Here is a 25,248-nt window from a genome sequence, read left to right as displayed (position 1 = left end):
GGCGGCGGCGGCGGCGGCGGCGGCTGCGGGGCGCTGGGACCCCGGGACCCCGGAACCCCGGGGCGGGCGCGGGGCAGCGAGACGCTAGGGAAAAAGGACGGCTGAAGAGCGAACCGAGCAGACCGCCGGGAGGAGTGGCAGGGGAGCGGCTGGAAGGGGGAGAGGGGAGGAGAAGGGAGAGGGAGGGGCGCGCCGAGGAAGGGGGGCCGCGCAGGGCCTAGGGGCACCGCACGGAAGAGGCCCCTGCGCAGGCTGTGCAGAGCCCTGGGCTCTTCCTCATCCGTGACCTCCCTAGAGCTTCACCCTCTGGCTCCACAGAACACGCATCATCAACCCAAGTTAGCAGATGGGGAAACTGAGGCCTGAGGCAGAGGCCAAACTGGGGGTGGCCCAGGGCACTCTTCAGGCGAGCCTCCTGTCTGGTTTGAGGAGAGGGGACTGCAGCAGGACACCGACTAGACAAGCCCCTGGGCTGCAGGGACAGTAGAAGGTGAGATTTGGGCTGGGACAGATGTCCAGACTGAGTGACACTGGAGGAGGGGGGTCTGAGGAAGAGCAGGATAAAATGGGTCAATGTCACCAGTAAAGAAAGGGCTTAAAGTGACCTCGTTTTTCTTCCTTACCTCCGAATCTCAAAATTCCCATTGCTGCTTAGGAAGGAAGGAGGAAGACCAAGCCCCCAGACACCAAAGGGTCAGCCTGGACCCCCTGGGGAGGGGATGCAAAGGAAGGGATCCTTGGGGCAGAACTGGGTTTTGGCTGAGCGGGCTGCTTCCAGGGCGCCTGCAAGAAGGGAGAAGGTTGAGAAAGGCACTGGGAGGGCTCAAAAGGGCCTGTCTGCAGAGGGCCAGCCTGCCTACCTGGGGCCAGCGTCGCAGAATCTAGTGGGACATCAGGGCTGGGAGCAGGTGTCTTCCCGCACCTCAGCACTTATCAGAGGCCCCCAAAGTCCTCCGCTCTGGGCTTTGATCCCTGCAGCCCTCTTGGACCCCCTCATCGGGGCTGCTGATCTCCACAACAGCTGTGGAGCTGTCCCCTACCCGGCACTCAGCAGGTGTTGACTGAGTGGATGGCTTTAGAAGAGGCCGCGTTCTCAGCTGCCAGGAGCGGATGCCCTCCACCTGCACCTGGTTGACACAGAAGGCCTGTGCTCTAGTCCCTGCTCTGCCACAGACCCTGTGTGTGGACCCAGAGAAGCCTAGTGCCCTGTGAAGCCCTCTGTCCTCTGGACCTTTCCTTCTGGAACTCTCAAAACTTGTGTGACCCCAGTTAGTCTGATGCAGGTTAGTCCTCACGAAGGCATTGATAATGATAATGGGCTTATTAAGTTTTCGTCAGGGTGTTAGGTGAATGACGAATGAATACGTGCCTCAATGGAAAGAAATGAATGGAGACATTTTGGACTGAGCCCTGGGGGTACTTGGGGCCTGGGGTAAAACACCTGTCTAGTCCCCATTAGATCATGACTGTCCCCTTCACCAGTTTGAAAAGCTTGGGTCACAGGCCTATGGGAGGGCATGAGGCAGGGTGAGTTAACATCCCCCAGGGAACCCTAAACCAAGCAGGGTCCAGGGGATAAACACTCCAGGTTTCAATCCCTCGGTAGGACAATTCCCAATTGCCAGACATGTTCCAGTCTCAGAGAGACTCTAGCATGAAATTGAAGTTGCCCATGTGAAAAACCTACTCATCTCTGTATGCTTTATTTGCTTTCCTCCCTTCCTTGTCTCACTGCCCCACTCCTTCACCCTGCTTCTTGGGATCACCTTTTGAACTACTTGCACCCAAATCTTTGTCTCAAGGTGTGTTTTGGGGGGAACCCAAACTAAGACAATGAACAATAACTGGGTCTTAAACTGTGGTAAGTGCTTTTTCACATCCATTACTTTAATTTTCTTAACATCTCCTGAAGTACATACCATTTACAAATGAGGAATGAAGAGGTTATATGTGGGGGCAAGATTCAAATCCAGGTCTGTTTAGCTCTAAGACCAGGTCCTTAACTACTATGTTCAGCAGCCTCCCTAATTCTCTGATCCTCTTTGGGTCTTACATTTTCATCTGTAAAACAAGGGATGGGCTCTTGAGTTTGAAGGGAGACAAGGTACTCAGTTTCTTCTGAAGCTAGGCATGGTCGAGGAGGTGTAATCAGAAGCTGTTGGGAGAGAAAGTGCTTGAAAGGGATGGACTCAGCTCAGAGGCCCTTTATTTTGCCCTCCCTTTTCTCTTCCCCCTTTTTGGAATGTATACACGAAGGCTGGAGCCCCAGTTGCCATCTTGGGCCAGGAGACACAATGAAGTGTTCTAAGGTGCAGTCTTAGGTAGGTGCTCAGGAAGAAGCTGAGATGAAAAACACCTAGAGACCCTACTCTCTAGGAGCTAATCATTTAGTGGGAGCGGCTGGATGTGGATTGAAAGAATCATAGTGGGTGGAAAGAGATCAGCTCCAAGAGGGAGCTACAAAGTGTTACAAGAGCTCAGAGAGGGAGAAATTCCACTGGAGGATTAAGGAAGATGTCCCAGAGGAGGCTCTCTCTCTTTCTCTTCTTTTTTCTTTTCTTTCTTTCCTCTCTCTCTCTCTCCCTCTTTTTAAAAATTTTAAGTAAGCTCTACACCCAAAATGGAGCTTGAACTCAGAACCCTGAGATCAAGAGTCACATGCTTCACCAACTGAGCCAGCCAGGTGCCCTATAAAGAAGGCAATTTCTTTTTCTTTCTTCTTTCTTTCTTTCATATTTGAGAGAGAGAGAGCACAAGCAGGGGAGGGGCAGAGAGAGAGAGGAAGAGAGAGAGAATTCCAAGCTGTCAGTGAGGAGCCCGATGCAGGGCTCAAAGGAACTCACGAACCATGAGATCATGACCTGAGTGGAAATCAAGGCTGCTGAGCCACCTAGGCGCCCTGAGAAGGCGATTTCTAGATAATGGCAAGGATTTGACAGTGAGATGGAAGAGTGAGGGGTGGGATCCAATCAAAGGTAAGAATAGGAACAAAGGTGTGGAGGTGACATAGACAGGGCTTGGGGAGGAGACCTCGCATGGCTCAGCTCAGGAGGGAAGGGGTTGTGAGTGGAAGCTATGGCAGGTGAACTGTGTGGGCTTAAATGCCGAGCTAAGGAGCTCGGGCTATCCTGCAGCAGAGGGGACAGTACTCAGAGCCGTAAAGATTACTCTGGCTGAAAGACAGGAGACCAAACCAGGGAGACCTGCAAGAAAACACTCGAAGTGTGCAGATGAATCTAAACTATACGGGGTAGTCAGAAAGGAAAAGCAAGGGAGGACACGGATGGGAGAGAGAGTGAGACTCAGCGACAGAGAGAGAGCACCCGCACCAGCTCACAATTTAATTAGCTTCCTGGTTTGCCGGTGGATTACAGGGGAATTAGCAGAGCTCAGAGACTAGGGACCTTGCTGGGAGTTGAGGGGAAGTTAATGAGAAAGACAACAACACGCCCCAGGGAGAAATGGTAGAGGAGGAATTGTTAGCCCCGCAGAGAAGCCGGCGGGAGAGACAGATGTCAGGGCGCAGAGTCTCCGCCCTGTTCAGAGATTTCAACCCACTAGGGGGATAGAACTTAGCGCTCCTGGGTAGGGCTTCCGGCTCCAAAGCCCAGGGTTCCAGGAGTTCCTGAGTGCCTGGGAAATGAGCCCAGCCGGGGAGAGCTGGGACTGGCTGTGAGGATCAGGTTCCCAACTCTGCCTTGGCCTTTTCCCAGAGGGGGAACTGAACCCCCAGCCTCCTTTTGCAGATAGACAGGTTGAGGCCCTGGATGGGGAGGTGACCCGCTCCTGGCCGGATGTGACAATGGCATTTCCCAAAGACAGCTGTGACAGTATCTCCCACCCACCCCCCCATGCTCTTTTCATTCTGTGACCTTGCCACTCCCAAGAGGAGGACTTGGGTTGGTCATAAAGGGTGGTGCTGCCTCTGCCTGGTGCTGAGGCTCTATCTTGAAACTATCATGATGTGAGAAAGCCCAGGCTCCATGGAAAGGCCACATGTAGATGTGGTGGCCAACAGCCGCCCCCAGGACCACCTCCCAGATTTGCAAGGTCCAGTGCAAAATAAAAATGCTGCGCCTCTTGTTCAAAAATTGAGAATTTATTTTTTTCGGGGGGGGGGGGTATCTGGGTGGCTAAGTCGGTTGAGCATCTAACTTCGGCTCAGGTCATATCTCACGGTTCGTGAGTTCAAGCCCTGGGTTGAGCTCTGAGCTGACAGCTCAGAGCCTGGAGCCGGCTTCAGATTCTGTGTCTCCCTCGCTCTCTGCCCCTCCCCCATGCTCTCTCTCTCTCTCTCTCTCTCAAAAAATGAATAAACATTAAAAAAAATTAAAGTATTTTTTTAAGTTTACTTACTCTGAGAGAGAGCCAGCATGGAGGAGGGGCAGAGAGAGAGGGAAAGAGGGTGGGGGAGGGTGGGGGGCAAGAATCCCAAGCAGGATCCTCACTGTCAGTGTGGAGCCCGACTTGGGGTTTTAACTCAGGAACTGTGAGATCATGACCTGAGCTGAAATCAAGAGTGAGACACTTAATTGACTGAGCCACCCAGGTGCGCCCCCCCCCCCAAATTAAGAATTTAAATGGTGACAATAGAGCATTCAACCAGGCATTGAGCCCTTGGAAGGCTGCATCCCAAGAAGCTGGCCCTGACCCTAGCGGGGGTTCCAGTGTCGCCTGCTCACGGTCTGAGGGAGCCTTCAAGACGACTCTGTGCCCAGCCACCCTGCCTGCAACTATGTGCCAGGCTGACAGGGGGTAGAAAGGATTGTTTGGAGCTGTAACTTTTGGGTTACTGTAGCAGCAGATAGAATACTGGGGGCTGAAACTGGGATGAAGACGTGGGACAGTTCTCCCCAAACCCAGGCTCATTCTCTGAGCTGCTGGCGCGAGTTCTCTTTGGTCCATGTTGATAGAGAAAACCGGAGGTACAAATAACTCCCGACCGTTGGAGACCCAAATCCCGTACGTTTGGCCATGGAGCGCTGTATGTTGACATTGTGACACATCCCTGGGGGTGAATGTCAGCTTTTCAATTGGAAAAGGCTGGGACAAGACCCACTCTTCCATGAGCTAAAACAGTGGTGGCAGTGGCCTTGGCGGGAGACAACAGTTAGGTCTCCGTGACTCGCAGGAGCCTCAGGGAGTGACAGGTGCTGGGAAGGAGAGGAGGCAGAGAAGGAAAGGAAAGGTATGTCCTGCCAAGGTGGGGAAGGGAGAGTATCCCTGTGGCCCCGTGGCATGTCGATCCCTGTTTCTGACAATAGTGTCCTTTGAGGACAGGCATTGCATTCTGATTCTGACTGGGGGGTGTGCGCGCGCGCGTGTGCGTGTTTCGTGGCGGCAGCGGTGCGGGTGGGGTTTGAATCACTTTGCTTGTGTCTTCCAGTGCGGTGGCAGCCAGTGGCCGGTCAGGAGGGTCCTGGGTGATTGCTGGGGAGAGCTGGGGACATGAACATTGCCCACAGCCCAGCTGAGTGACGGTTGGAGGAGGAGGGGAGGGGCAGGGAGAGACATGAGTGACACGGAGCAATTTATCATTGCCACCTGTTTTTTAAAGAGTAGCCAGGGGCGCCTGGGTGGCGCAGTCGGTTAAGCGTCCGACTTCAGCCAGGTCACGATCTCGCAGTCCGTGAGTTCGAGCCCCGCGTCGGGCTCTGGGCTGATGGCTCGGAGCCTGGAGCCTGCTTCCGATTCTGTGTCTCCCTCTCTCTCTGCCCCTCCCCCGTTCATGCTCTCTCTCTGTCCCAAAAATAAATAAAAAATAAAATAAAATAAAATAAAAACGTTGAAAAAAAAAAAAAAAAAGAGTAGCCAGAGGAAAAAAACACCGATAAAGTGCAGTGGGAGCACTGGGAAAACAAACTAATTCCAAGCGGAGGGAGTCAGCAAGAGATAATGAATGAAGTGGCACCTAAAGAAGTCATGAAGTCTGCGCTAGACCTTGAGGGGTCCAAGAGATGGGAAAAGCATCCTGGAGAAAGGACAGGGAGCAGGGGAATCCCCCAGGAGGCGATACAGTTATGGTAAAGAGCAGTGACTGGCATCGGACGGCTTGGGTTTGAATCCCAGCTCCGTCGCTAATGGTGTGACCTCAAGTTCCCCCACTTGTGAGATTTGGACAAGAAAAGTATCTGTACCTCATTGTCTTGACGGCATTGAAGGACATACTCAATGTAAAGCACATATGAGTATTACACACTCAGTGTAAATACATTCAGCACAGAGCCCGGCCTGTTGTAAGCACTCAGTATGTGCTATCACTACTGCCTGGTGTGTTTGAAAAATGAAGAATAATCTTGGTGTGGCTTGTAGTACGGACTCCAGGGATGTTGCCAGGAGGCAGGTCCAGAAAAATAGGTTTTGAGTTTGATCATGAAGGATTTTAAGTGCCAGGCTAAGCTGTCTAGACTTTATTCTGGTAGCCAGTGGATCTCAATCCTGTCTGACCTAATTTCTTTTATTGCAAGTATTTTGTAATGCCTCCTTTCCTACGTTGAAATGAAATTCATAGAGAATGAAGTCTATTGGCACATAATTTCAAAAAAAATCAAGGTAACGCTCCAAGTGTGATATAAAGGAGAAAAAACAATTTTAATAAAATGTTTTTCAATAACGCAAATACTTTCACATTGCCACACTAGAATAAATACCAAATAGATGGACGTTCATACTTCTAGCATAGAATCTTCCGTAGAATCACCACAAATGCAACAACTACAAACACAGGCGGATACAAAGGTGCGCTGTCCAGAGCCCCCAGTACCATCATTATGTCTAAAACAGTGAATGATTCTTGGTGAAACTTCAGACAAAACAAATTACAACCCTTCCTCAATTTACACGGAAGTTATATTCCTTGAAAATCCAGTGTACATTAAAGTTATGCAAAAAGCTTGTTTTGTATGTAGAAACAGTGTGTGTGTGTGTGTGTGTGTGTGTGTGTGTGTGTGTGTGTGTTGTAAGGAATGAGAGCTCATGTTTCACTTTATCAACTGTCCTAAACATGATAGGACGTCTACCATTCCTGGCTACTGCTCACGAGATGCCAGGAGTGTCCCTCAATCATTGTGACAACCAAAAATGCCCTCCTACATTTCCTAACCACCCTCACCTCCTGCTTTGGGCAATATGGGATTAGGAAGGGGCATGCTCTCTCCTCTTGGATTTATGTAACCTTTTGTGAGAAGACGATGCTTAGAGCTACTGCCACCATCTCACAACCATGTGGGGGAAAGTGTGGGACAAAAGCTAATACACTGGGGATGACAGAATGGACAGAGATGTCAAGTATCATGGTACTTGATGATATCACCGAGCCACTGACTTAACACATTCTGGATTCACTCTATCTATGGACCTCTCCTTATGGGAGAGGAGAAATCCACTTTTTGGTTGAGCCGTTGTGATTGAATCCTCTGTTTCTTTCTTTTTTTTTTTAAATGTGTATTTATTTTTCAGACAGGGAGGGCACAAGTGGGGGAGGGGAAGAAAGAGACAGAGACAGAGGATTCGAAGAGGTGGGCTCTGTGCTGACAGCAGAGAGCCCGATGTGGGGCTCAAACTCATGATCTGTGAGATCGTGACCTGAGCCGAAGTGGGACACTTGACCGACTGAGCCACCCAAGTGCGCTGAATCCTGTTTCTTGCAGTTAAAAGTATTCTAGCCTTTACAAGTTAGTTCCCCCTCTCTGAGTCTTCTTCACAGTCTAGGGCCTGTGAGTCTCTGAAGGGAAAATAAGAGGGTGTGGGGACTAGAATGAAGGGGTGGGGAAGGAGTTGGAAGAGTCCACCTCTTGCACCGGTTATCTGGGAGGAGAGTGAAGGAGGAGTGGACTCAGTCTGGGTAAGATGATGAGTGGTTCCACGTCGGGCATTTAGATCACACAAGATTTTGTGGATGGAAAATTAGACTTACATAGTATCATCAGTTCGGTAAAAATACAATTACGTAGGAAAAGATCAGATGAATAAACACCAAAATATTTAGTTATTTATGGTAGGCTCAGTGATGTTTATTTTTCCGTATATTTTTTCTATGTCCCAAACTTTTTACAACATTTATTGATTTCATTTGAAATGTAATTTAAAATATCAATAAACTACAATTTCTCTCAAATGTATCAAAAGATGTAGATCCGTGGAATGGAATGTAAAATCCAGTATTAGATTCAAATACATACTGGAATTAGAATATTATAGAAGTGGGATTTTAAGTTTGTTTGTCTATTTATTTTTAATAGTCTCTACACCCAATGTGGGGCTCGAACTCACAACCCCAAGATCAAGAGTCACATGCTTTTCTGACCGAGCCAACCAGGCGCCCCTAAAAGTGGGATTTTAAGTCAGAGAAGAAAAGACACAGGATCAATAAATTGTATGTAAACAATGTGTAGCCATTTGGAAAAAAGATAAGTTGGATCCATACATCACATCTTATACCAAAACAAGTAACAAATGGATCACATATTCAAATGTAAAAATGAAACCAAAAACGGACTGACTGAAAGAAATCAAGTGATAACTTTTTTAAATTTCAGAGTGAAGAACTTTTTTAAAAATAATTTTTAAAAAATGCTTATTTTTGAGAGAGAGAGAGAGTACAAGCTGGGGAGGGGCAGAGAGAGAGGGGGACAGAAGATCTGAAACAGGCTCTGTGCTGACAGACTCACTAATAGTGAGATCACGACCTAAGCTGAAGCCGGAGGCTCAACCGACTGAGTCACCCACGTGCCCCCAGAGTGAAGAACTTTGAAGTATGACACAAAATCCAGAAGTCATAAAAAATATTAATGGATCCATTTTCCTACAGCTCAGAAGAGAAACATATTTACATGGCAAAACTGCCAGAAACAAAATCAAAAGACAAACTACAAGAAGGAAAACATATTTGTAACTCATATCACAAAGAGCAAATGTCTTTAGTATATAAAGAGTTCTGAGGAAAAGACAACTCAGTGGGAAAGTGGTAAAAAATATAGTAAAGAAAAAAGAAACTACAAGTAACTATTAGAATAAAAAAAATCACAGTAAGATGCCACTATTTTTTCGACCCTCTCAGGTTGTCAAAGAACAGCAAGGTTTATAACACACTATTGGTCTGGAGGTGGAAAAACACATTCATACACTGCTAGTGGGAGCGTCAACTGGAACAGTTCTGGGCAACTGGACAATACCTACAAAATTTAAAAGTATACGTGCTCTTTGACTCAGTGGTTCCACTTCTCGAAAGCTGTTTCTCGGATACTTGCCCGCACGTTTGCAATGACACGTTCTTCACTGTAGTATTGTTTGTCATTGCAGAGTTACCGGAAATAACATACACGTCCCGCAACAGAGGACCCACTGAATAAATTCTGATATATCTCCACACAATAGAATACTATGCGCCCTTTACAGAAGAATGACGAATCATTTCATATATGGGATGTAAAACAATGTCTAAGATTTACTGTTAAGAAAAAAAAGAAACAACAAAAAACAAAGTGCACAGTATACAGTATGCGATCACTTAGGTGAAAAAAAAAAGGGGATGCATTTGCATCGACTACCTCTCAGGGGATCTACTATAAACCATTAACAGGAGGCGGAGTCCTCCTGGGGAGGGAGGCATGGTTATAAGGAGGGAGAGTTACTTTTCAGTCTCATCCTTTTGCACCTAAAATAAGAAGGGGTGGGGAGAAACCACTGTCTGTTCTGGTAGCTACTCCATTCCTACTGGTTTCTGTTCCAACAGACATTGGCTGGAAGCCCTCAGCCTTTTCCACGGGCACCAGCGTCAAGTCAAAATTCCTTCACTCTGTGCTTGTGCAGCCGATTAAAAACTAAAAGAAAATCTAAATGCAGGTCTTTCCAAGACTGGAAAATGCCACGCTGCTGGCTTTGAGGATGGATGAAGAAGCCACAAGCCAAGGAACACAGCAGCCTTGAGAAGCTTGGCACGGCGGTGGCATAATACGGCCCTAGAGCCTCCAGGGGAAATGCAGCCTTGCCGACCCCTCCATCTGAACCCTGTTAAGACCCATCTCCAGGCTTGCGGCCTGCAGAACTAGAAGACAATACAGCTGTACTGTTTTAAGCTAAAATAAATAGATAAAAGAAACGCAAGTGTTTCCACTGCTTGTTAATTCATCCCGTTAGTTTCAGCCCCCCCTTTTCAAGATATTTTAGAATCTTGATTCTGACATCCAAATGTTAACTTTCCCTCCCAATAGCAGTGCCATCTGCTAATATGGTGAGTGTAGCAGGCACGGAAAACTACTGAGCTGACCAAATGCACAGTCAGAAGCAGGGAACTGTAAGATTTCTCCCCAGATGTGCATCAAGCGAGTAACCAACTGGGGGGAAAGGGAGGGGTACAGTGATTAACGGGCTATAAATCCCCCTGACTGGGCCATCTCTGAGATCACGGTTTCCCTAGCTGTCTCCTCAGTCGGGAAACATCTGATGTCTAACTGGAAACAAGGCACACCACATACAGGGAATTTTCCTAGTGGCCATCCAAATAAATAATAGATTATGGTTGGTGTTGTCATCTACCATATCTTGCTCTTAGCAAAGGCACCAATTCTTTTTCTAGGTGTTCTCAAGCCCACAGTTTAATATTACATTCTAGAAAAAATCCGGGGGGACTTCACCTCAAATATACCTACCTCGAGTTTCCAGAATCTACCTTTTCCTCTTTTCTCAATGTCAGCACATCTGCAACCTTCAGGCACTGTGGCCTCTTTCTTTTTCTCCCCCGCGTTCTGACCTCCCTTGGCAAGGGTTCCAGGATCTTATCTGCAAAGGCTTTTCAATGCTCTGGGACTTGCAGCTCATTTTAAATGGCGAGGTGCTTGGGTTTTTCTCTTACTACCTTCTATTTGGAGTTTTGATGTCCTTTAAATTATATTTTGCTTTACTCGACCCAATTTAGTAATGCTTTTCCACAGGGGAGAATGAAGCAAATCGGGGCTGAGTGTTTTGCTTTCTGACTGCTAACCTGACACCTTCAGCCCCAAGTGGAACCCTATGTAATAAATTCTCTCTTTATTCCTCTCGCTCTGAACATAACCAAAGGCATCTTTTATTGTCTGCACCTTTTCCAAGTCTCAATTTGTCCAGGACTTCCCTTCCTTCCTCCCATCTCTTACACCCTCCCTTTTGATGTTTGGGTCTGTCAGAGAGCTTTCTATAGAGCCAAGTCGGGTCTCCTCAGCTCACCGCCTTTTACTGTGCAAGGATGTCCGCAGAGGCCTCGTCCTAATTTTCCATTTTAGAGCCTTTTATCCCTCTCATGCCACATGCCCACTGAAGTCTCTAAACGTGGGATCGTAACTTTTCTCCAACCTTTCCAACTGATTTTCTAAGACGATTCATCCATTCATGCCATGCCCTACGCTGCCGTTCCTTCTCCAACCAACTTTCTCCTGTGGTCCCTGGGACACCAGCTGCACCAGGCAATTCATTCCCTTGGTTGGAAAAGTGAGCACGGGGGTGGGGGGCGGGCAGCTCCCTGGTAGCTTTCTCTTCCCACTGAGAGGAAAGTGTACTGATGCACGTAAGCATTTCTCAGCTGCTCAGCTAGTAGCTGTGCGGGGCTGAGGCTGCCAGAGCAGGGGCTCTCCCAGCCCGGTGCCACCCTGCCGTCTGAGCACGGCCGGGCAGTCAGGAGTGAACTCCCCTGGGGACAGGGCTCCCAAGCGCTCATCTGTCAGTCTCACTCAAAGGCTCCTTGTGACTGGTCTCCCCCAGGTTGGCAGTGAGCTGCAGAGTCAACTGCACAGGATCTGGAGTCAAACGTATCTGGGTCTAAATTCTAGCGCAGTTCCTTACTAGCAAGTTGTTCGAAACTGAGCTCCACTTTTGCACGCCTGAACAAATGGTATTATCTGGCTGACGGGGTGACTGAAATAATCTGTGTACATTCCGGTGCACAGCTTTCACATCTACCCCTGTGCTCATCTCAGGTTCATGGGTTTTCAGAGGTGCATATACGCCCTTGGTGGACTGTTTCCCTTTCTATTTCAAACTGTTTCCTTTGGTCAGGCTGTGGTGTCTTTACTTGGAGAACCTTCCTTGGATGCGCCATGCTCCTCGAGCTCAAAGGACATAGTTCCAGTGGGGGTGGACCCTGGATCCTGACCCCTGCAGGCTGGGCCTGTGACCCAGGTCTGGCCAGGAGAGTGGTGGAGTACTCCAGACAGACTGAGTGGTTTACAGATTGACCTGTGTTTTGAGCCAAAGTCCTCCAGGGGATTTTTACTGGGGCTTCCCTAGAAGATGTTTGCTTGTTCTCTGGAACTACGAGCTCTAAGAAATCACGTGAGCAGAGCTGTCATTTGGCTTCTTGCTGCGATGCCGAGGGAGCCTGTGTGGGAAACCAGGCAGACGGGCCGGTGGGCCGAAGGGATGAGAATGGGAACCCTGATGCCCGTGTTTCACCGCTGGATTAACCACTGGCCACTTGTGACGTGGGCCAATAAATGCCTTTTCTTAATGAAGCCAGTTTGCTGGGCTTCTGAGTATGCAAGCATGACCTACGCCATTGACCCTTTCACTTGTAGAGTCACGAGTTCCCTCTCATCAGGTCTCATGTTTGACTCCTCATTTAAGTCTGCTCCCCTGTATTTATGCAGACAAAATTAGCATATACATGGCACACTTAGAAATTCCTCAGACTTGCAGACCCAGGTCTGAATCCCGGCTTTGTCATTTACCAGTTTGGAGTAGGCGACATAACCCTTCTGAGCTTCGCTTTCCGCAGGAAAACGGGGATTACCTGGGGATTTTTGCTTACGTGGGTGTTTTGCGGGTGTGGGCTAATACACGGGCAGGACATGTAAACAGACCACCGAAACAATCCTACTATTAGGTGGTAGGTACATTTATGTGAGTTCTCAATACCTTTTACTCTGCCCACCGGTCTACAGATCCTGAATTCACTAGTGTCTCCCACACTTCTTCCCACATCACATCTCTTAGCCACCAAGGTCTCCAGGTTTATCGAGGACAGGAACTCCGCAGGCTTTGGGAAGAGATGGGAGAGGAGGAGGTGGACGGGAATTTCAAAGTTCGAATGGAGGAGAGGTGGAATCAGGCTTGTTTAAAACGTTGGCGACTGCAGAAGTTGACACCCACTTGCTACTTATAAATATCCCTGTCTCTCAGCTTGGCTCCGCCTGCACGAAGCTTCAGTGGAAGATAACAGAGAGCAGCTGCTGCTAGGCAAACATGTGCGGCGCAGGGGAGGCGGCAGGAGGAAAACTGGGACTGGCTCGTGCTCAGGGTGGAATGATCTAAGGATGCGAGGGGAAGTCTTGGGCAGCTGGGTCAAAAAGGGCATTTTATCCGTCGCTGGAGGCCCGTGGAGGCAGAGAGACGCCGTGGGGTCCGCCATCCCCCCGCCCCGGGGCGCGCTGTGGAGCCCCAGCTTTATCTGGTTAGTGCCTCCTGGCCCGCGCTGGCGGCAGAAGACAAGATAGAAGGCTGCTGCCCAGCAGAGACGTACACCCGGGCGCTGGGGTTGCGGGGATGACAAAGTCAAGAGGCATTTCTGGGAATCCAGCTGGGACTTCTCAGAAGCAGGGGGAGAGGCAGAGAGGACTCGAAGTCTTCTCCAGGATTTCCAGTCTGGGAAACAGGGCGACCACGAAGGGTCGAGTCAAGTTCGAGAATGCAAGCACCACCAGGGCAGGCTTGGGGAGAGGGGCTCAGATGTATCTCGGTCTGAGGTTCCCGAAGGACGTCCATTCATTCAACCCTTACTGCGTCCCACGTCAGAGTCCATTCTGGGTGTTCATTCCGTGGCAGAAACACAGCTTAGAGGAAAGGGTGGGGCTGACAGAGACGCAATGTCCCTTGCCCTCAACTCTAGGTTCTGCTGACCCTGTGACCCTGTCCCTATCGTCTGTACTTGTAAAGCACCCCCCTTTTAATCTTTTAAATAACAGCTCCCAAAACCAAATGTACCCCATCAGACACCGCGCTACATTTAACACTCCAATAAGAAAAGTAGTATTCTCATTTTAGAGACGAGGAGCCCGAGGCTTAAAACCATCAAGAGACTTGCCCAAGTCCGCACGGCTGCTAAGTGACAAGGCTGGAAATTGCTCCCAGGATCCTGAATGTCCTTAAAAAAACCACCTCAGACGCCACTCCTTAGTGAAGTCCTCCCCGAGTCCCCCCGACAGGCTGTGAGCGTGCCCTCCCGTGGATCCCACGGGGCTTGGCTTCAGCTTCTGCTGGCACGCAGGCTGCTCTGTGCAAGCCACACGGCGGGCGTGGAGATTCGGGGAGGGCCCTTGCAGCACACCAGGCTTTGCTGCTCCACACATGGTTCCGTTTAATCCTCCCAACATCCCTAGCTTTTATGTCCTTGTCATACTGCACCCCTCCCTCACTGCCCAGCAAGTGCCATGGGACGGGATTTGTCACACGCCTTCGGTTCCCCGCTGCCCCCAGCACAGGACCGACTACGTGCGGGCTGTGCACTTGGTAACTGAGCGCTGCACTTGCAGACTCTAAACGTGGGCCTCCTGGGGGAGGAAAGGCATGAGATGGAGCTTTCCAGTGGGAGGTGAGCAGTCTGAAGTGAGGTGCGGCTCTGTTCTTTCCATTTTCACCCTCCTTATTCGTTTTCAGCCAAAGCACATTCTCTCCAGTCTTTTGACGCCAGGAGGGCAGGGCCGCAGACTGGATAGGAAGCAAGTAGGTACAATTCTCTCTTGTCCCTATCTAACCTCTGGCTCCTTCTGCTGCTCTGGAAACAAACCGCAGTACCTAATAGGTTTTCCATGAAAATGTAGTGTTACTGGAAGAGTCCGTTCTGGCTGCCTTAGCAAGACAGGAGCTGGCGCTGGAGACTTTCTCACCCGTTGCCATGCTGCAGGCTTTCGGAGGGACAAGGTTCATTCCATCATCCACTGTCCCTCTCAGGAAGGTGGGGCGTCTTGACCAGCACCCCGGGTTCACATTTCTCTCCCTCTTTTCCTTGTTGCTCTCTAAGCTGTCTGCTCTCCCACCGCATTTAGGTGTAAGGCACTGATCTGCATCTATTTGAAAGCATCCTTTTTCAGGGTTGCAGTGAGGTGGTTCCAGAACAATTGTGGTTTTAATGCAAAATCTGCCTCACTGGACCCAGCCAGGACAGTCAGGGCCTGGACCTCAGAGGAACCCACTTATGAGACCAAGGGAAAATGGGCTTTTCAAGACTCTGGCTCCTGGCCACACAGTCCCGGCAGACTAGCAGGGCATGTTGGGGAGGCTTCACACATGCATTGCTAGGGGCCCTCCTCCAGACATCGTTTTAGGCAGCAAATGCGAGGAAGCTGCTGGATATGCACAAAGGTATTTGGAAGGAAAACACTCAGTTACCTTATAAAATTAATCGCCATTACCATCAAAGATATTTTCCTGGAAAGAAGGTATTTTTTGGTTGGTGACAAAAGAATCTTTCATTCACAACTTTCCCTCTAGGGCAAAAGCCAGAATGCAAGATTCTGGATCATTCAAGTCTAAAGAGACAGGAAGATGAGAGATCAACAGGGGAAAAAAAAAAATTAATGAGAAGTCACATGTGACATCTTTAGGTAAGCCTAAAGGTGATGAAAAACATGTATCTTTGTATCTAAAAAACAAAAAACTCCAAAGACATAAATCACTATGGCACTTAGGGAGGCAGCCTGAATGAACCCATTCAATATGCTGGGATATTCTAGAAGAATCCATCAGAGGAGCTGACACGTAAATCACTCTCCAGAGATGTTATTCTCCAAAGACAGTAGGAGGCCACATACATGGACTGGTGGTACTCCTAGGAATGCTGACTGTGCGGTAACTCAGCTTTCCATCTACATAAACTTTTGTAATGGTTGGGAAAGTAATGGCGATCATTTCTATTTTTGGTTGTTTCTCATATTTGTCATTCTGCAGAGGCAAGACCTTTCTACACTTCACTCTGTGGGAGGCATGTTCTTTGGTTTTCTCAGCATTTCATAGCCTTCGTGAAGCAGAAAACATAGCTTGGACTTAAAGACTCAGATCTGAATCTAACTCAGAATTACCTATGTAATTTTGAGTGAGTTACTAATTTTATTTCTAAATTTTCTTTCTCATTTTCTTTTTTTTTTTTTTAAACGTTTATTATTTATTTTTGAGACAGAGAGAGACAGAGCATGGACGGGGGAGGGTCAGAGAGAGAGGGAGACAGAATCCGAAACAGGCTCCAGGCTCTGAGCCGTCAGCACAGAGCCCGACGCGGGGCTCGAACTCACGGACCGCGAGATCGTGACCTGAGCTGAAGTCGGGCGCTTAACCGACTGAGCCACCCAGGCCCCCCTCATTTTATTTCTAAAGCGGGGATATTTATTCTACCAAAGATTCTGAGAATGAAAACTTACATGACAGGCCTGACAGTCACGACTTCCCAATACTCGTTCTCTCTTCTTGCTCCCTTAACCTGCCACAGGACCTCAAACTGACCAACTGCATGTACTGCTATGTGAAAGGCTAGTTTTTCTATAAAGCCCAGCAAGGCTGATGTTTTAGTGGGCCTGCTTTAAGGGGCTAAAGAGGATTTTTCTTTTTCTTCACATATTTTCAGATCAGAGAGAAGTAATGCCACTAATCTGTAAGCCTTGAACTTAGAAGTAAGTAACAGATGCAGTTTCCATTTTGTCAGACTAGTCTGTACTGTAATTACAAGCCCTGGGGCAGGGGAGTTTGAAGGCAGACCTCATCTGGTTGGGAGGACTGAGAGACTGAGAGACTTCACAGAGAGATGGCACCGGGATGGAATCTCACCGTACGGGGAAAATCTCAATGAGGAGAGGGAAAGGAAGGTATTCCTAGAGTAGAAAATTAGAGGCAATGCCGAGGTTATGCTTAGGTATCAGTAAGAAGTTGGAATGGAGAGCTACGGTTAGTTTCTTTCACCCTAAGGTTGCTCTTATACTCTGCAGTTTATACAGCCACTCCAAAAGTTGCAGAAAATCCCAGATTCTTTGCTTCAATGACCATCACACCCCCTGGGGGAATATTTCCTGGGAACTTAGCTCAGCACTTGCCAAGCCAAACCACTTGCCCAGTTTCACAGGTGCAGCTTACTAGATGATCTTTATCTAGGTTTGTACTATTTACAAACAAAATGAGTCAGTTCATTATTTCTTGCAGGTGTATCTTAAGAATACTTACACGCATTTAACTAACCCCTGAATAAACTCTATAGATGTTTCATTATGTTAACAGCTTATATAATATTATGGAGGACCACTGGTATAGTACCCTTATTGTAGCTATACCTTGGATGCAGTTAGACTAACTGATGGGACAGCACTTTGAGCAATCCCAGGCTTTCCTAAAATTTTTCACGGCCCAACTTGCATAGGCAAAACCGAAGTCTTGGCGCCCTCTGGTGGCAGACTGGTTCTTAGAGTCCAATAAGCTTCTCGACTAGAAACAGGCAGGTATTATGAGCACAGAAGCCACAGGATAGTAAACATGGCACATTTTCCTAGATCATCTTTACTGAAGATTTTTTGGGGAGGGGGGAGTGGGTAATGCAAAAACATTTTCATATTAAAACAAATGCATATAATATTGAATAGAATATAAAATTTACATTACTTCTTGCAACAAAGTAAGAGACATCAAAGACATTTCAAGGTAGGCTACTCATGAACTTCAGGCTGTATTCCTAAACCCTGAGGGAGGGAGGACACCCTTACGTGCTCACACTAATATTATGGGCGCTGCTCTTTTGATAGAGAAGTCTGAGGAGCAGCAAATTAAGTGCTTGCTCATTTGGCAACATCCAGTGGATTACTTAAGTAGTGAAACCATATGCTTTCTCATTTTAGAGCATTTTAACCTGCTTTAAAAAGGCCTGAGTAAATAGGAGCTTTATGCTTGAGTTGAAATTATTTCCTTCTAAAGTGATTTTTTTCCTCCTATAAATGTTAACATGCTTAACTGAGGGTATGACATGCGAGATGGTCAACATCCTAAGAACCCTGCGGACTTAAGTCTGCGTTATCAGATAAGGAGTTATAAGTACACTTTCCAAGGGCATCATTAGGAATGAAAAGTAAACTACTCACCTTCGGCAACAACAAAAAAGAAACAAAATTAAACACTGAAGAAAATATTATAAGATTATAATCACATAGAAAAATTATATACAATGAAAATAATTTAAGGACTTCGGCAAAGACTTCTAAGAAAGGGGGCTACTGAAAAAAAGGGGGGGCTACCGCTGCTGTATTTGCTTTTCATATTTTATATGATAAGAATTTCTTTGGAGGGGGGAAAGAAGCCATTATGCTTCCTTTCCAAATCTTGTTTGTTCTCTGTAATTTTCCCTTTTTTTGTTGTTGGCAACAATTTATTACTTTGCAATAAGAAACTGAAGGAGTGGATACCCCTGTAGAGATTTTCCAAGGTAATTTAGCAATGGTCTTTTTTTTGAAGAATGAGAGGGTGAATCAAATGTGCTTAGAAGCAGATAATGAGAGGCAGATTCTGGTGGATGCTGAGGTTTTAGGGTCTGCTAAAGAAAAGGTATTCATAACCTCCCACATAGTTTACCTTATTAAATTTCTTAAGTTTTATAGAACTATTTCTTTCTTGAGAATGTACTCTACATTTTAAAAGCCTTAAAATTAAGACTCAAGTCACATGACCACCTGCCTATACCTTTAGGAAAATGCAACTTTTGTTTTCTAAGTAAGGAATCTGAGGCACAAACATCCCATTTCAGAATAGTAACTAAGGGGAACTCTCAGTGGTAAATTACGTAGTGCTGGGAAAAAGAACAAAAAAGGCAGACACCAAACACCTCCATTTTCCCAAGATTGATTATTAAAAAAGCGCGCCACACTGTATAGAAATCAATGTTCTCTCCCATAATTCTGTGCATCTGGGACTATAGAAATGTCACTGTCCCTGCCCCACATCTTCAAATTAACATTCTCAGGTCACAACAATAAGTCTTCCCAAAGGGGACCTTCCGGAAAAACAAGCTATTTCCTCGGCTCATATTTCCCTGGAAAAAAAAATAAAATAAAAACAAATAAAGTCTAGTGTGAACATGAGGTCAGCCAGTCCAAATCAGCAGAGAGATCCAACTGGACACGTTTCTGGAGACGTGACTAAAATGGCCAGGAAAGACTGGGCTATCACTGTACAGAGCAGCAACGTGCACTCTGACTCAAGCCGAGCTTTCGTGGAACTAACTTACAGTTTTGCCATGCGGGTAAGGCAAGAATTTCTGACTTATTTCAACAGAATTCCCAGTTTGGATTCTGGCTCTGCCACTTGCCGGCTGGGTTATCAAATGAGTCAGTACATATAAAGTGCAGAGACAGTCCTACCACTCGCCAAGTGCTAGATTTTATTTACTTTTTAATGGAATGGTCAGGTCTCTATGAAGTACTTCTAAAATGTTACAATTAAAGTAATAACCTTAGGAGCTTAAGTGACTAGACTCAAGTTAGACTGGCTGCACACAGATCCCGCTCTCACAAATACAGAGTCTATAACCTTGGGTTATATAATTAGTGTTATTTAATGGTTCAAAGTCCCAGTTTCTTCAGATGGGAAGTGGGATGATAAAGAATGGTACCTATGCATCCTCCTCATATGGTTATTTTGAGAGTTGCACGAGCTGATACAGGCTCTCAGCACGATGCCTGATATATAGCAAATACCCCATCAAGATTGCTGCTCTTGTCCTAAGCACTTATGGGACTGACTGCTCCCTCGACAAGGTGTCTGATACCCTAATACATTTTCTATCTGCTTTCTTCCGACAGCAGGGGGTTAGTTAGAAAGCAGGGAAAGAAAGGCCATCTTTCCTTTAAATGGGGACCACGATAAGAGACTGCCCAATAGAGAGTGTAAGACTCAGAACGGAACCCAGAACGTTCATGTTAGGTGTGTATGGCAATCATTCGTGTTCTAGCCTGGATTCACACAGGGCTTGCTGGGCTTGCACACTGGGCAAAAAGGCAGCTACAGTAGCACTTAAGCCTTTTTCATTCATAGTTTAGGCTGAGCTCTGTGAACAAAGGCCTTTCTCACACGCATTACAAGTGCCATAACAAAATGCAACAAAGAGCTTCCTCATACGCTATCTTCCACAATCCTCTAAAAGTGCTTCCCGCTTAAAAACAGCTTTAAACTGATGGCCATTAGAAGTGATCCCGTGTTACATTCAGCACACAGCCACCCATTTTGGTTCCTAACCTAATAAAGCTTTGGCCAGACTGACTGAGACCTGTGGTTGCAGATGACACACCTCACAATAACAAACCCAGAAACTGGAGTCTGGACAAAATCATTCTCTAAAAACACTCCAGAAGTAAGAGGCCAGCTCCATCAACATCACTGTGACAAATAATGTCGTAAAACAAACAGCTTCTTGTTTCTCAGTTTCCTCTCTACTGCAGGAAAACACCTGAATATATAAGGAGATTGTGGGAAGTTACGAGAAAAAAGATGAGGTTGGAAAAAAATAATCTGAAATCGAGGCCATCATCTTAACCACCAGGATAACTGTCTACCTGGACCCTACTTGTAATTTGAATGTGATCGCTCAAATGGCTTCCAGGTCACATCCAGAGATTCTCAATTCCTCATTACCCCTCCTGATGACTTCTCAGCAGCACATTTTATGACTATGCTGGAGCGATACATGGAACACTGGAAAGGGTGCATTAATTGGTAGTTAAAGGGTAAGCTACAAAAATTAACCTGGGATTCCAGAGACGTTATTTAAGAAAACAAACAAAAACAAAATAAAAGAAAATAGAGAGGAGGGGTGATGAGGAAGGGGGGGAGGAATGGAAGGAGAGAGAGAGTAAGACACTAGTACCTCCTTCTGCAGCATGCACCAGCAATCTATCCAGGAAGTATATATTGGGGAGTAAGGAGGGCATCCACCAGCAAGCCTGAAACAGGAGAAAAAAAAAAAAAAAAAAAAAGATTAGCTATTCAAATTAACATTTACAAAGCGTTCTCTCAAGAGTTCAATAAATCTTTGTCAAAATACTCTCTTACCTAGAAAGTTCCCCAAGAGACAATTTTAGCTCTAATGAAACAAATATTCAGAAAGGGAAAAAAGAGCAAGCATCCCAAAAGGATTTTCCTCCCTCATATTTAGGTTTTGAAACAGCAAGTAAACAGAAATGTCAACCAATTAGGCATTTTCTAAAACATCTGGGTTTTTAATTTGTGAACAAATATAATCCGAGAACACAGCAATTATAAGCAGGGCAAGGAGACTTAAAAGCTAAGTGATGTTCAACAGAGCCTAAATATGGCAACGAATCTAAACAGTGGTGACTACATACTTTACTCAGATATAACCCGTAATCTCTTCCTCCCTAAAAATCTGTCAGGGACAGTAATACCCTCAACTCATTCTTTTACTACGCTCTGGGTTAAGATGTGGCAGGTGCCCTACTGGGCACAAAACAACCAGAATGTGACATGACAGGAAGTATGATAACTATGCTCGAATCTCCACACAGCTATCTATTTGATACCTTGTTTGAAAACAGTGACATGTCTAACGGCATATGGCGCCAGGCACTGCACTGGAACTGTCCTGACTTAAAGAAAGAGGCAAAACTCCTGCCCAATGCGGTCGTTACTCGGCGTCCAGAAGCTGGAAATCGGTGGTGTCCACCACCGTACCCCCATCCATCCTTCTCAACCAACACAGTGAAAGGTTAAAAAACTTCCCATGAAAAAAAAGAAAGAAACTTTCTATGGACCAAATCTCCTACTTTTCTTTCTTTAGAACTTCCTTTTTCCATGAAGTCCCTAGGAAAGAAACTTACTTTCTCCATGAAGCCCCTACAAGCTGCCACTTAACCCCTGACATAACCTTTGTAAGTTTCATTAAAAGGAAGATAAAGACTTCAAATAAAGGAAAGATATAGAAATAGAGTCATTTGATCACAATCCCACCTTTTCAGAAGAGGACCTAAACTACAGGGAAGGGAATATTATCTGTAAGTACTTGAGAGATATTCTAACAGAGGATATGAGACGGCTGCTTATAATAAAACATACATTGATGCCACCGCTGGTACATGGGGCTTACAGGGAAAAGATTTAGGAAATCTAGTAACGGCATCAACTGTACTTTTCCTCCCCAAATTTCTCCCTGGACTGCTCTGCCGGGCAGACATACAGGCAGCCAACTACTAGAATAAGAAATGCAGGGCACTTACCCACAGTTGTTGACAGCCATAAGATTAGAGACAAGCACAAAGGGATAGGTCAACATACTGGCAAAAAACTGTGAAGTGGTAAAAAGACAGCTAAGTTATTAGGTCATTCTGAATCTTTATTCTCTTCCTTCCTCTCCCTTAAAGCCCTAGCGCCACTGTGGGCAACACTCCACCACTAGCTTTGCTTTCTCAGTAGCTCACATTTTTGAGCCTGGAGAGGCTTCCTCCTCTTAACATACCGATACATCCAACACTTTAACAAAAGGCCAGAAGGCATCTCGTACCGTGACAGAGTCCTCCTTCAAATAAAACTGAATTACATTATTTAAGAGAAAAAGTAAATGCAATCAAATACAACGAAGCATTTCAAAACACCCCTGAAGAAAGTAAGAAAACATGAGGTCCTTCCAAAAATGATGGAAGTTACTTCAGAAGTCAACTACTGGAAAACTCCACAGACTCAAGAGGGTGAAGTTGTCCGGTACAGGATCAGTGGGGTGCTGCGAGCAGCAGGCCTGAGACTTGGGGGCACGGTGGCATAGACCAAACCATGTGGGCTTGTTAATGCCGCTCCTGTGACAAGGGGACCCTGGGTCATTCTCACCTCTGAGAAACATTAATGAACTTGAGAGACATTCCTGTGAGACATCTGTGATGACACGACCCAGATGAAATTGAAAAGAAAACAAAACACAACTAGAAGGTTAAGGGGGTTTTAAAAAACTCACTCCTGTGACAGCTTGGGAATAACTCTTCATTTCACTCATGGTGGAAACCTAAAACGGGAATAAAGCCTTTTCAGAATAAGAAAATTAAGATGATGCTAACAGCTAATTGTCCCCACTCATATCAATATATTCGATCTCTAAATTTTTAGTTTCTTTGACAGCCTAAAAATTAATTTTGAGATGAAAACATAAAATACTGATTGTGACCATAAAAAGGCAGTGAACTAAATCATCAACTTGATTCAACATTAAGAGACAAATTTGCATTAGACTACGATGGCTTAGGAACAAATGTGATAGACCCAGGATTTAAAAAAAAAAAAAAGAAAAAAAAAGTAACCTTTTCTGATGTCCTAGAAATCCAATCCCCGGAAACTACATTTGTGGTACACCTGAGGGACAAGTCACTACCTCTACATACACCCAGCTGTGCACCAGATGCTGCAGAGACAAGTCTCCGTACTCTAGAAGTGGACAGCGTGGATTCAGTCCTCCCTCTGTGTGTGTTCTATTTCCCACTATGCTATGGGGCTGCCAGTGCACAAAGAGGCCCGCAGCTTCCAGGAAAGGCTAATTCTCAAAACTTCCCAGGCTAAGGTTTCTAAAAAGCCCAAACCAGGAGTCCCATTAACACTTCAGATTAGATGAAACACCATTAATATGCTATAAAACTGTCCTGCTTTGCACTGCCCTCCAAAATTATGTACCAATACAGATGTGATCTCCTTGCAGCACACAGAGACAGGGCTAGACTTCTTAGGCTGACTCAGCCATACCCTAAGGACTTTTTAGGTGCATCTTTTCATGGTAAATAGCATAGGTCAGTCCATCAGCCTTTGAAAAGTTGACTGATAATGTTTAGCTATATAATGATGAGTCTGGCACGTAATAAAGTGCCACCTTACTTTATCTTTTTTTTTTTTTTTTTTTTTTTTAAGCAGGCTCCATGCCAAATGTGAGGCTTGAACTCAAAACCCCAAGTCACATGCTGTACAGACTAAGCCAGCCAGGTGACCCACCACCTTACTTTAAAGCTACCCAAGCTGCCCAGTGAAAACAATAAAGTCAGCACCAGCACATCTCATCAAGATCACAACCTACCCCACTGTCCAGTGCATAGGTATTGACGAGGTAGGCCAGTGAGTTACAGAGCCACAAAGAAATGATGTCACCTAGGAGGCGAGGAATAAGACCCCTACATGAAAAACAATAAAAATAAGAGCCAAAAAATGTGATCAGTAAAAAGATAATCCACTCAATAAAAACACTTCTCAAAGACAGATTTTAAAGTCTTCTAGAGAACTGAAAAGACACTGACCGCCAGAATCTAGTCCTAACTAGTTCATTCTACGTAATGTAACTATACTAGAGGCTAATCTCTAATGACTTTCCCATTTCCCCCCCCTTTTTTTTTTTAAAGGAGGCTCCACGCTGGGCATGGAGCCCAACACAGGGCTTGAACTCACGACCCTGAGATCAAGACCTGAGCTGAGATCAAGACTGAGACACTTAATGGATTGAGCCACCCAAGCAACCCAATTTCCATTTTTCAAATGCAGACCAGCTATACATCCTGGAGCTCTGGCCAATGGTTCATCTTACTATCAATAACTATAAGCAAGAGGGGACAAAAATGTGCCTGCTTCAGAGAAGAGACTTAAATATAGTTTTGGCTTGGGAATGCAAGCTGCTGCAGCCACTCTGGAAAACAGTATGGAGGTTCCTCAAGAAACTAAAAATAGAACTACCCTACGACCCAGCAACTGCACTACTAGGTATTTATCCAAAGAATACAGGTGTGCTGTTTCGAAGGGACACATGCACCCTAATGTTTATAGCAGCACTAACAACAATAGCCAAAGTATGGAAAGAGCCCAAATGTCCATCGATGGATGAATGGATAAAGATGATGTGGGATATATATACAATGGAGTATTACTCGGCAATCAAAAAGAATGAAATCTTGCCATTTGCAACTATGTGGATGGAACTGGAGGGTATTATGCTAAGTGAAATTAGTCAGTCAGAGAAAGACAAAAATCATATGACTTCACTCATATGAGGACTTTAAGAGACAAAACAGATGAACAGAAGGGAAGGGAAACAAAAATAATATAAAAACAGGGAGGGGGACAAAACAGAAGAGACTCCTAAATATGGAGAACAAACTGAGAGTTATTGGAGGGGTTGTGGGAGGGGGCACTAAGGAATCTACTCCTGAAATCACTGGTGCACTATATGCTAACTAATTTGGATATAATTAAATAAAAAAAAAAAAAAAAAAAAAAAAAAGAATGTATGGG

General features: G+C 45.9%; 1 protein-coding gene across 2 annotated transcripts in view; it reads right to left on the bottom strand.

Annotated features, from left to right (window-relative positions):
- Positions 1 to 18,815: 18,815 nt before the first annotated feature.
- MTCH2 (mitochondrial carrier 2) overlaps positions 18,816 to 25,248 on the bottom strand; it is a 19,472-nt gene continuing 13,039 nt past the window's right edge. For both annotated transcript variants that reach the window (XM_049617152.1, XM_049617160.1), the window contains 5 exons: positions 24,047 to 24,140; positions 22,946 to 22,993; positions 22,218 to 22,285; positions 20,852 to 20,927; positions 18,816 to 19,021 (listed from right to left, as the gene is read on the bottom strand). In XM_049617152.1, the coding sequence (XP_049473109.1) occupies positions 18,935 to 19,021; positions 20,852 to 20,927; positions 22,218 to 22,285; positions 22,946 to 22,993; positions 24,047 to 24,140 (373 nt within the window). In that variant the 3' untranslated portion in view covers positions 18,816 to 18,934. The remainder of the gene's footprint in view (positions 19,022 to 20,851; positions 20,928 to 22,217; positions 22,286 to 22,945; positions 22,994 to 24,046; positions 24,141 to 25,248) is intronic.

This window comes from Panthera uncia, chromosome D1 (assembly GCF_023721935.1).
Source record: "Panthera uncia isolate 11264 chromosome D1, Puncia_PCG_1.0, whole genome shotgun sequence".
NCBI lineage: Eukaryota > Metazoa > Chordata > Mammalia > Carnivora > Felidae > Panthera > Panthera uncia.
The sequence above is the reverse complement of the archived record's forward strand: the minus strand, read 5'-3'. Positions and strand labels throughout refer to the sequence as shown.